This window comes from Scyliorhinus canicula, chromosome 6 (assembly GCF_902713615.1).
Source record: "Scyliorhinus canicula chromosome 6, sScyCan1.1, whole genome shotgun sequence".
Taxonomy (NCBI): domain Eukaryota; kingdom Metazoa; phylum Chordata; class Chondrichthyes; order Carcharhiniformes; family Scyliorhinidae; genus Scyliorhinus; species Scyliorhinus canicula.
This window is the reverse complement of record NC_052151.1, coordinates 166647444-166660407: the sequence shown is the minus strand read 5'-3', so window position 1 is coordinate 166660407 and position 12964 is coordinate 166647444. Positions and strand designations below refer to the sequence as shown.

The 12964-nt window shown below is 42.0% G+C and overlaps 1 protein-coding gene across 6 annotated transcripts in view; it reads left to right on the top strand.

Annotated features, from left to right (window-relative positions):
- Positions 1–12964, top strand: part of mcph1 (microcephalin 1) — a 410735-nt gene that overhangs the window by 30952 nt on the left and 366819 nt on the right. For all 6 annotated transcript variants that reach the window (XM_038800431.1, XM_038800430.1, XM_038800427.1 and 3 more), the window contains 2 exons: positions 987–1130; positions 5930–6028. In XM_038800431.1, the coding sequence (XP_038656359.1) occupies positions 1034–1130; positions 5930–6028 (196 nt within the window). In that variant the 5' untranslated portion in view covers positions 987–1033. The remainder of the gene's footprint in view (positions 1–986; positions 1131–5929; positions 6029–12964) is intronic.

Below are 12964 nucleotides of genomic sequence, written 5' to 3'. Positions count from 1 at the left end.
AGATGAAATAAATTGAGGACAATAAGATTGCTCGGTGTAGGGGGAGGTAGAATGGCTCATAAGCTGCTGACCGGTCTGATGTTACAGAAACAGACAAACTTTAGTGGTATTTAACCCTTAAAATACTCCCAACTGCTTTAGCAGCTAATGTTACATAACATTTAACATGTAAATAGTGAGACAAGATTGATCATTGCATTTTGAAATAGAATGTTGCGATCTTCTTAAGAAGTTTAAATAAAGCAACATTAAAGAAGAAAGGTTTTGCTTAGGGATGTCAAGTTATGCAACATAAGGAATAAGGATGGAAAATGGTGCCGAAGTTATGTATTTGTAATTGATTTGAAATTTTTATGTCTGCTTGAGTTCCGGTTGATATGAGCAATAAAGATATGCTGTTAGGAAAACCATTATTGAGAGTTAGGGAGGTCAATGCATCTTCATTCAGATGCTCCCAGAGATAAGCTATAGTTACAAAGATGGTTATTGTTTCTTCTGGTTGGGCTGTCAGTGTCAAATAGTAATCAGTTCAAAGGTATCATAGAAAGTTAGTAAACAGGTTAAGAGAACATTATTTTACACAGAATTGTTGGAACAAGAAATGCTGAGCCACAGGAAATATTCGATGCAGAGATTGCATCTTTTGAGATACAGGGTTGTGAGGGAGAGCAGCACAGTGGGTCCATTTTTGGATTGCTTCAATAAAGAGCCGACAGAATCAAGGTAGGTAAAATGTCTTTGAACTCTGCTGTAGACCGAGTTCAACTGTGTTTTCATATATTCTGCATATCATAAGGCGTAATAATTGGCTATTGAATTTTACAAAGCTGAGATTTTCAAAAGAAAATGCCCTACTAAAGGAGTCCAGAATTCCGTCAGATTGCAAGCCATACAACTGTTAACTATTTTGTATCCTTGTTATTTTCTCTTGGCCCGGATTTGTGACATTATTTATTTTGAACAAAACAATGGCCTTTTTTTTAAAGTTGATCCACCTTTGCTCTCGTTTGATGAGGATCCTACAGTTCCTAACATGCCCAAAATGAAATCGGTTCCCCTCAATCACTTCTGTGGAATGGTAGAGAGACTGAAGGAAATGAAAGAAAAGAGAGAAAACCTTTCACCTACTGGTAAGTTATCATTCTCTGCAATGAAACTGATACAGGTTTTGTAGGATGGAGAAGTAATTTGATAGAGCATAGTTAGCTAAATAAATATTAACAAGTTAATTTCTAATCATACTGTGTGACAGACGTACATCAACAATAAGCATTAAAATATAGTATAGAATTACTTAAGAAAACGTAGCCTTGCTCCTTCCAGTTGTCAGCAGTAATTTTCTCCAAACCTAAGAAATCTAATGTTGCAGCTTAATTCGGTAGGTTGTAGAGAAAATCCATTATTTTTTAAAGCATGAAGAACAGTCTGGGAAAGTATCAATAGTTGGAGACAGTGTGTGTTTGGTCTCGGGTGCCAACTGAAAAATTGATCAGACAAAGAAAAATATTTCAATTGCTATTTTTAAAACTAGAGAGCGTAATTTTTTTTATAAAGTGCAGCAATGTGCCCTATAGGGAGCATAGAAAATAGGTGCAGGAGTAGGCCATTCGGGCCTTCGAGTCTGCATCACCATTCAACATGATCATGACTGATCATGCAAATTCTGTATCACACTCTCGCTTTCTCTCCAAAGCCCTTGATCCCTTTAGCCGCGAGGGCCACGTCAGCTCCCTCCTGAATATAGCTAACAAATTGGCCCCAACGAACTGGTAAAGAATTTCACAAAGTTCACAACTCTCTGAGAGAAGTTCTTTCTCATCTCAATGCTGAATGGCTTCACCTTTATTCTTAGGCTGTGACTCCTCGTTCTGGATGTCCCCAACATCGGGAACATTCTTCCTGCATCTAGCCTGTTCAGTTCCATCAGGATTTTATACATTTCCTTGAGATTCCCCCCTCCTTCTAAACTCCAGTGAGTACAAGCCCAGTTGATCCAGTCTTTCTTCATATCTCAGTCCTGCCATCCCGGGAATTAGTCTGGTGAATCTTCGCTGAACACCCCCATGGAAGACTGACTATTTTATAGAACTGAATTAGTTGAATTGAAGACAATGTTTTCTTGAGCTGCTTGCTACTGATCTCTTGTGTCAGAATATGAGTATGTAACTCCATTTTAGTTGGAGATAATAGACTGAAAAGTAAAAAAATCAAATAGGGAAAGAAATCTAGCAATGCTCAAGAAGAAAAAAGTTTGGCAAAGAAGTTTCTTATTATAGAATTCACCCTACATTTGCATGGAGGTTTGGAATGAAAATAGATCACTGATGCAAATTGCACACTTTATCAGACCAGATAAAATTCTTCCTTGTAGCATTTTCTATCTGATACTGTTACTGATCTTTTAAAAAGAAAACTGACCTTTATAGCCTAGTTTCTCCTTTAAACCTATAGTCTTGGTGAAGAATAACATGGCTCCTGGATCCTGCTAGTTATTTCCCATTTTATATAGTGTATTTCATGATCTAGGTATGTTCGAAGTGTCGAAATGTAGTCACTTTTGTAATAAAGAAAATGGGGCAGTTAGTGAGGACCGTTGTTTCAGCCTAGAATTATAGCACAAGTCTGTGGAGTGGGACTTGAACCGACAACCTATTGACTCAGGTGAGAGGTGAGTGGTTGTTTTGGTAATGTTGATTAAGGAATAAATATTGGACAGGATACCTAGAATAATTTCCATGCTCCTCTTCAGGATAACATTATAGCTACCTGAGAGCAGATGGGTGGTCCATTTAATGTCTCATCTGGTAGATTGAAGCTCCAACAGCACTTCTTCAGTAAGTACTGCTCTAGAGTGTCAGCCGAGAATTTGAAATTCAAGTCTGTGGAGTGGGATTTAAACCTGACTGAGGTGAAAATGTTTGCAACTGTGAGCTAATGTTGTGTGTCTCTGAGTTTATCCCTGTTATGCAGCTATTGTTTACCCACTTTGCGTTTCCTTTTCCTTGGATGTTTTTGAAAGAAGTGAACCCTCTTGATTCTTTTCGATACTGCTACATTGCCCTTATTTACGTTTCAAAAGTTATAGAACCTGCTGGTGACATTATTCGTCACATTTAAAGTGCTGGCTGGACATGTGATGTGCAACAAACCTATGGATGTGAGAAATGTCTGTCCTGTCCAGTTCATCCCATCACAGCAACTTTATTTATGCTAATATTTTTTGTGGCATTTCAGTTTTATGGGTAGTTCTATTGAAGGGTCATTTAGATTCAAAACTTTAACTCTGTGTCGCTTTCCAGACCTGCTGAGGTTATCCAGCATTTATCATTCTCTTGAACTGTCAAGATTTTGAGACTGGTATGGTGCACTCGTAAAAAAGTTGCTGTCATGGGGTTTCCCACCAAAATATATTTATGGCTATTCACATTGTTCTCGAGTTACTCAGTCTGTGCTGATGTTAATAGTCAGAAGTCTTACAACACCAGGTTAAAGTCCAACAGGTTTGTTTCGAATCACGAGCTTTCGGAGCACTGGTCCTTCATCAGGCGAGTGTGCTGTGAGCTGTGCTCCGAAAGCTAGTGATTCGAAACAAGCCTGTTGGACTTTACTGGTGTTGTAAGACTTCTTACTGTGCCTACCCCAGTCCAACGCCGACATCTCCTCATCATGGATGTTAATAGTGCAACTTCTCTCTTGGTTTTCATTTATTCATAATCTGCATTCCCCGTCCCGGTCAGACTTTGTCTTTCCATATGCTCTGTCCCTCTATATAATGCTGACATTTGCCCACTCATCAGTCAAACATAGCCACTCTTGTGATTCCAAACGTTTTTCAGTGACTTCTTACAGACTGCAATCCTTTAGTTCCACGGCTTCCATTCTGCCGAATACAATGGCTACCTTTTAATCTTCAAACCTTTCAATGAAAATTATATTTTTCCCTGAAGAACAATGGTTCTTTATCTCTGCTTCAAGTCCAAACACAGCTACCATCATATACCTTTGTTTAGTCTTCCTCCATTCAGCAACATTCTTCTCATGATCTCTTCTGTCCCTATTACTAATTATTTTTTAAGAAGCTTGGGATATGTTTTGGTGCCAAGCCTTTATTCATCCCTATAATAATTCTTAACGCTGTTGATTGTGAACTATAATGATTCTTAATTCTAAATGTAAGACTTAAATATTGCTTCCATATTTGGAAAATACTTTCCAATGCCTTTCTTATACTTCTGGGCAGGATACAATGGAAAAGTTTGTTTCTGATGAGCAGTTCCTGTCACACAACTAGTTTTTAATCTCTCCCTCTTCAATGCTTTTTTAAAATCCAATGCTACTGTTCCATCAGCACTGCTGAACCTTGCTTGCCGTGGCTCAGTTTGTTGCACACTCTGAATCATAAGGTTCTGGGTTCAGGGCCCACTTCAGGGCTGAGTACAAAACTCAAGGCCTGAAGTATTAGTCCAGTACTGCAGGAATATTGCACTGCCAGGCTTGGGTGGATGTAAAAGATCCCAAAGCATTATATCAAGTGCTGGGGAGGTATCTCCAGTGTCGTGGCGGATATTTACCCCTCATTCAACATTACATGAAACAGATTATCTGGTTAGAAGAACATAGAACAGTACAGCACAGAACAGGCCCTTCGGCCCTCGATGTTGTGTCGAGCCATGATCACCCTACTCAAACCTACGTATCCACCCTATACCCGTAACCCAACAACCCCCCCTTAACCTTACTTTTTAGGACACTATGGGCAATTTATCATGGCCAATCCACCTAACCTGCACATCTTTGGTTATTATCACATTGCTGTTCGTGTAAATTTGGTGAGTGCAGATTAACTGCTGCTTTTCCTGCTGTAGAACAGACTACCTTTAAGAAGTACTTCATTGGCTGTAAAGTGCTTTGAGTGCGTTGGCTGTAAAAGGCACAGTATAAATGCAAGTTGTTATTTTTGTATATCCCAAACTAAAAATAAAATCTGCTGCAAATCATTTAATTAAAATCAAATTGTGCATTGTCTTATTGCACAAAGGTAATGAAAATTTTGAGCTCCTTTCCCCTCCTCAAATCTGTTGATGTTAGTTCAGTTGAAAACTTCAGATCTGAGATTGATAGATTTTTGTTAAGTAGGGTATCAAGGGTTATCTAAGTAAGGTGGGTGGATGGAAGTACAGTCATGACCTAATCAAATTAAGGTCTGAATGATCTTCTCCTTTACCTGTTGTCAGCTCATCCTTTCCTGGAGCTGAAGTATTGTGGAACACATTTCCGTCCTCAGTTGGCAGTGATTTTGCTAGATTGTTTTCAGCCTATCCCAATCTTTACCCTTTTGTGTGTTGGCTTAACTTAAATTGGGGGCTTCTTAGCGAAGTGTTTTGCAGTGTACACAAGCATACAGGTTTAATATAAATTGCTTATCGAATCATTAGAACAATGTAGAAGGAGACAATTTGGCTCTTTGCGTCAATGTTGGCTATTAGCTAGACCAACTTTGTTGGCAATATGGTAGCACAGTGGTTAGCACAATTGCTTCACAGCTCCGGGGTTTCGGGTTCGATTCCTGGTTTGGGTCACTGTCTGTGAGGAGTTTGCACATTCTCACCGTGTCTGCATGGGTTTCCTCCAAGTGCTCCGGTGTCCTCCCACAGTCCAAAGATGTGTGGGTTAGGTAGATTGGCCATTCTAAATTGCCCTTCCTGTCCCAAAAAAGGTTAAATAGGGTTACGGGGATAGGGTGGAGGCATGGGCTTGAATAGGGTACTCATTCCAAGGGCTGGTGCAAACTCGATGGGCCGAATGGCCTCCTATTGCACTGTAAATTCTGGCTTGTCCTACTCGCCTGTGCTTTCCCCATATTCTGCAATTTCTTTCTCTTCAAATGTTTATGTCATTATATTTATGTATGTTTCTTCTCTTTTCTCAGCTTCTCAAATGTCCCAATCAACAATATCAGGTTCTGCTACACGTCTTTGTCAACCATCTCTTGGGGAATCTCCAACAACAGTACCAAAAAGGTTTGCAGGCAAGTGAATTGCAAGACGTATTTCTTGAATGATTTGAATATTTTGATTTTTAACTAAAAATGCTCAAGTTCTTTTAGGTATTTTTATGATGGAAAATGCATCTTAAAGTCAAAGTTATATGACAGAAGTTGAAGTTCCATTGTAGCTGCAAACTAGATAGTTATGGTTCATAGAAGGATATAGCACCGAAGGAGACAATTCAACTCATTTGAAAGAGCTGCCCACTCCCTGCTTTTTAATCCCATTCTCCTACTCTTTCATCACAGTTCTATAGATATTTTTCTCTTCAAGTAGTTCGCCAATTCTCTGTTGAAAGACATTATTAAATCTGTTTCCACCATCCTTTCACACAATTCAATTCCAGATCACAACTCTGATCTAAGACAAAATCCTTATAGCATATTAAATCTGTGCCCTCTGGTTCCTGACCTATCTGTGGTATCTTTCTGCTAAATCTCTTCTGCAACCTCGCTATAAGTTTTTTGTACCCTCCCATAGTGTGGCAACCAGAATAAAACAAAATACCCCATCTGAGACCTAACCAATGTTTCCTAACACTTCAACTTGCTTTTTCGCTAAATGCCTCTATTGATAAAGCCAAGATTCCCATGTACCTTTCATCTGCCATGTGTGTGCTCATTTCATAAATCTGTGTATGTCCTCCTGAAGTCTGTTATTACCCACAACAATTCAGATTAAGTTTGAACCTCTGGAGAGCTTCCTCAATGTATTTGTAACTGGGAGCAACCAAAATTAGGATTTCCTCAGTTTTTATCTCATAAAAGAAGTTTCCCACAGCAATGGAGAAAGGCCAAAATGTGGATTATGTGTTATTTTGTTTTCTCTCTTCACTGTTTTCTGATTTATTTTTGTGCTCCCATTTACCATGCTTGAGACAGTTGCACTGGAGGGGCAAGGTCAGAAATTGAATCAGTCAGGGATTAGGCTCGTGACAAAACAATTCTTAAATTAACAAATCAAGTTATAGAAAGAGAAAGTAAACCAAGAAAGAACCTTCTGGTGAACGAAAAACAGGCAGTGGAAAATCAAAGAAAAAACATGCACAGATCCTTTAAAATATTTTTTTTATCCTTCAAGAGATGTGGTTGCCACTGGCCCAGCCAGCATTTATTGCCAAAATCTAATTTCTCTTGAGGTAGTTAAATTAAGAAATAACATTATGCATGGCCTGAGAAATACAGTTGCAAAAGATAGTTGGAAACTTGACCGATTTTGAGTAATTTAAAGCCTGAGCTTTAATTGGATGGTCATGTTCTGCATCTTTCATCTGACTGTTTTGTTCTGCAGTAAAGTATTTCTAACATCTAATTACACTGAAGACATAACATGTCACAACTTTAACAGACTGAGAGGCTTCTAATGCCCTTAACATGCTGCACTATATTATTTCATAAAGCTGAATGCCTGAAAATTATATGCATAAAACAATGCAAGAATATTATAAAGCATAGAACAAGACCAATGCCATTCAATCTATATACTATGCTTTTACACAAACCATGTGCACTCGATCTCTTGCAAAATCTTTTCCGCCTTTTTAATCTGAAGGGTGCTTCACATATTTACGCCAAAGTTAACCAAGCAACTTTAGGAAAGTTGTTATTCACGCTTGGTTGCTTTCAGCGATTACATCTCATTACTGACCTGGTGGTGTTAGCAGTAAAAAAAAAGTGTGTTCCATGAAATATTTGACAATCTCACACTACGTTTATCCTACTAATATGCAAGTCCAATTGCAGGTCCTTTTCTAAAGGCATTTTACAACACTGTCAGTTGCATTTGCAGTGATCCAAACACACGTTTTCTCCACTTTTTTGAGTGGAAAATATTTCTAATTTCTAGCCTTGTTTGAGTTTTGTTCATTTTGAACTTGTTTCCTTTAATTCTGTGTCCAAGGTTTAGATCAGATAGACTTAAAGATTTTGTTCCGTTCAATTTTATTTAGTCCAACAAAAACTTCACTCTGTAAGTTTGTTCTTTTAACTTACAGCCACAAATTCTAAAATCATCCTTTTCACTGACTCTTTCAAATTTTGTATGTACTTCTGATACCATCCTGTAAATCTTCAATGTCTCCACATCCTTTTTATAACATGGCAACCAGAACAGCATGCTGTATTCTAAGTGTGATCGAGCTAAGGTTCAATACTGGTTTAGCATAACTTTATAATTCTCTTCTTCTACAAATAAATTCTAATGTTTGGTCTGTTATTTATTGTCTTGATATCCTGTGGCACAACCTTTAATAACTGATGTATTTGTACTCTGATATTTCTTTGTTCCTCTATTCCACCTAAACTTTCAGCTTCAAAATAATAACCTACTTCCCTATTCTTCCTACCAAAATGTGCTATTACAAATTTATCGATAATAAATTTTATCTCAGTAGGAAGAACCTGAAATGAAAATGAAATGAAAAGCACTTATTGTCACAAGTAGGCTCCAAATGAAGTTACTGTGAAAAGCCCCAAGTCGCCACATTCCGGCGCCTGTCCGGGGAGGCTGGTGCGGGGATTGAACCGTGCTGCTGGCCTGCCTTAGTCTGCTTTAAAAGCCAGCTATTTAGCCCTGTACTAAACCAGCCCCTGTGACTTTATTCTAACCTACTTTATTTTGAAAATTGTGAGGGAATCTGGATGCATATGAGGAAAGAATTTGGGTCTCTTCCCTCTTGAAAAAAGAGGTTGAGGGATAACCTAACGGAGACCTTTAAACTTGTGGATGGTTTTGGGACAGTGGATACAGAGAGAATGTTTCCTCTTTTGGGGAAGAGCAAAACTAGAGACCGCCAATATATGATAGTCATCAAGAAATCCAGTAAAGAATTCAAACAAAACTTTTTCACCCAAAATGTGGCAAGAATGTTGAATTTGCTGCCACAATGCGTGACTAAAACAATAACAGATCCATTGAAGTGGATGCTAGACAAGCATTCATGGAAGAAGGGAATAGAATTGACATAGTGAGTGACAAGGTATTGGATGTTTTGGCAGGCTTAAAAGGGGACAAATCTCCAGGTCCAGATGAATTGTGTCCCAGGCTGCTGTGGGAGGCGAAGGAGGAGATTGCAGGAGCTCTGACCTAAATTTTTATTCCTCCCTGGCCACAGGGGAGGTGGCAGAAGACTGAGAAACAGCTAATGTGGTTCTACTATTTAAGAAGAGATAAGCCAGGAACCACAGACCAGTGAGTCTTACGTCAGCAGTGGGGAAACTGTTCTCTGCTGGGAGAGACACAGTTTGATCAGGGATCATCAGAATGGCTTTGTCAGAGGGGAGCCATGCCTAAGAAATTTGATTGAGTTTTTGAGGCGATGACTAGGTATGCAGATGAAGGTAGTGAGTTGATGAAGTTTATATGGATTTCAGCAAAGCCTCTGACAAGGTCCCACATGGGAAACTTATAAAGAAGGCAAATGCACATGGGCTGCAGGGTAATTTGATGTGGTGAATTCAAAATTGGCTGAGCTAACAAACAAAAAACAAAGAACAAAGAAAAGTACAGCACAGGAACAGTTACTTCGGCCCTCCAAGCCTGTGCCGACCATGCTGCCTGTCTAAACTAAAATCTACACTTCCTGGGTCCGTATCCCTCTATTCCCATCCTATTCATGTATTTGTCAAGATGCCCCTTAAATGTCACTATCGTCCCTGCTTCGTCCACCTCCTCCGGCAGCGAGTTCCAGGCACACACTACCCTCTGTGTAATAAAACTTGCCTCGTACATTTCCTCTAAATCTTGCCCCTTGTACCTTAAACCTATGCCCCCTAGTAATTGACACCTCCCTGGGAAAAAGTCTCTGACTATCCACTCTGTCTATGCCCTTTGTAGACTGCCCCTCATAATTTTGTAGACAAATTTGTAGGAGACCGAGGGTGATGACAAATGCTCTAGTGACTGGAAGCCAGTGTCCTATTATTCTTCTTTTATTTAAACAACATAGATGACTGTGGCAATAGGATCAGTAAGTTTGCGGGTAACACAAAGATTGGCTGGGTGGTTAACAGTAAGATTGAGTGTCTTGAGTTGCAGGAAGATATAGAGAGGATGGTCAAATGGACAGATAACTGGCAGATGGAATTTAACCCTGAAACGTGTGATGTGGTACACTTTGGTAGGAGAAATTTGACAAGGAAGTATTCAATGAACAGCATGACACTGGGAAGTTTTGAGGGGCAAAGGGATCTTGGTGTGTTTGTCCATTAATCTCTGCAGGTGGAAGGGCAGGTTAATAGGGTGGTGATAAAGGAATATGGGACACTTGTCCTTATCAATTGTGGCATAGAGTACAAAAGCAGGGTGGTCATGTTGGAGTTGCATAGAACTTTGGTGAGGCCATAGCTGGAGTACTGTGTGGAATTCTGGTCACCACATTATGGGAAGGATGTAATTGCACTGGCGGGTGTGCAGAGGAGATTCACCAGGTTGTTGCCTGGGATAGAATTTTGAACTTATGAAGAGGGGTTGGATAGGCTTGGGTTGTTTTCATTGGAGCAGAGAAGACTGAGGGGCGACCTGATCGAGGTGTACAAGATTATGAGGGGCAAGGACAGGGTGGATAGGGAACAGTTGTTCCCCTTAATTCCTTGGTCAGACATGAGGGGGACACAAGTTCAAGGTGAAGATTAGGAAGTTTAGGGGAGGGATTTGAGGAAAACCATTTTTACCCAAAGGGTGGTGATGGTCTACAATGCACTGCCTGGGAGGGTGCCCGAAGCAGGTTGCCTCACATCCTTTAAAAAGTCCTGTTCGTCCATACACTTGCCACAGGATCGTGGTACAGCAATCTGACCCAGTCAATAAAGCCCCTCCCACATCCGAAATGCCCCAGAACCTCCCATAAATGATCCCATTCAACCCGGTCAAAAGCTTTTCCCACATCCATTGTGACCACTACCTCTACCTCTCTACTTTCCGGGGGCATCATGATCACGTTTAACAGCCTTTTACATTGGCCACCAGCTGCCTGCCCTTAACGAACCGTGTCTGATCCTCCACGATGACGTGTGGTACACAATCCTTAATCTTGGAGGCCAAAATTTGGCCAACAGTTTGTCGTCTAGATTCAACAGGGAAATCGGCCTGTAAGACCCACATAGTTCCGGGTTCTTGTCCCGTTTCAGCATAAGTGAAATCGTGGCCTGTGACATTGTCTGGAGCAGAACCCCTCTTTCCCTTGCCTCAGTAAACCCCTTCATCTGCACCGGTCCCAATAACCCGGAGATCTTTTTGTAGAACTCCGCTGGGTACCTGTCCGGTCCCGGGGCCTTACCCGACTGCATGGCCTTCAAGCCCTCCGCTATCTCCTCCAACCTGATCGGGGCCGCCAGCCCTTCTACCAGTTCCCCGTCCACCTTTGGGAAAGTCAGCCCCTCCAGGAAGTGCCTCATCCCCTCCGGCCCCACAGGGGGTTCTGATCTGTACAGCCTGCTGCAGAAATCCCTGAACACCTTACTCACCCCTGCCGAATCCCCAACTAAGTTCCCATCCCCGTCAATAACTTTCCCTATTTCTCCAGCCGCCTCCCTCTTTCTGAGCTCCTGTGCAAGCATCCTGCTAGCCTTCTCACCATGCTCGTAGATCGCCCCCTCACCTTTCTGAGCTTTTCCACTGCCCTCCCTGTGGTTAACAAGCCGAACTTCGCCTGTAGCCTCCGCCGTTCCCTTAAGAGCCCTATCTCTGGAGTCTCCCCCATACCTCCTGTCGACTTGTAGAATCACTTTTCCCAGTCGGTCCGTCTCTGCCCTGTCCATCCTATCTCTGTGAGTCCAGATCGAGATCAGCTCTCCTCTCACCACTGCCGTCAGCGCCTCCCAGAACACCGCTGTTCAGACCTCCCCCGTACCATTTACCTGCAGGTAATTTTGTATGCATTTCCACAACCTCTGACACACCACGTCGTCCGCCAATAGCCCTACATCTAACCTCCATTGCGGGCGCTGATTGCTATCTTTACTAACCTGCATGTCAACCCAGTGTGGAGCATAGTCCTAGATTGTCATCGCCGAGTACCCCGTGTCCACCACCCCTGCCAGCTAGGCCCTACCCAAAACAAAGAAATCGATCTGAGAGTATACCTTATGCACGTGGGAGTAGAAGGAGAACTCCTTCACCCTCGGCTGCCTAAATCTCCATGGATCCAACCCCCCTCATCTGCTCCATGAACCCTTTCAATTCCTTTGCCATTGCAGGCACCCTGCCCATACCCGAGCATGATCGATCCAGGCCGGGATCAATAACTGTATTAAAGTCCCTCCCATGATCAGCTTGTGCGAGTCCAGGTCCAGTATCTTCCCCAGCACCCTCTTTATAAATTCCACGTCATCCCAATTTGGCGCATATACATTAACCAGCAGTACCTTCATCCCCTCCAGATTACCACTAACCATAATATATCGACCCCCCCCCCCCCCCCCCCCCCACATCCGAAGGTATTCTACCCATCTCAAATATCACCCGCTTATTAATCAAGATCGCAACCCCTCTAGTCTTTGTGTCCAGCCCCGAGTGGAAGACCTGATTGATCCAGCCTTTTCTCAATCCAACCTGGTCCACTACTCTAAGGTGTGTTTCCTGCAGCATTACCACGTCCGCCTTCAGTCCCCTCAGGTGCGCGAACACACGTGCCCTCTTAACCGGCCTATTTAACCCTCGAACATTCCAGGTGATCAGCCTAGTTTGGGGGCAAAGTGACACCTCCGCCGATCAGCCGTCCCCTTTCTTGGGCCCGCCTCCAGCCCATGCTGCCACCACCCCGACCCCGGCAGCTCCCGCCACCGACCTCCTATCTGTCCCTCAACCGAAGTCCCTCCCTCATCAGCAGAGCAACAACCCCCCCTTTACCCCCCCGAGCAACACCACTCTGAAACCTAATCCATACAATAAACTAAACATATGCACACACCCCCACTGCG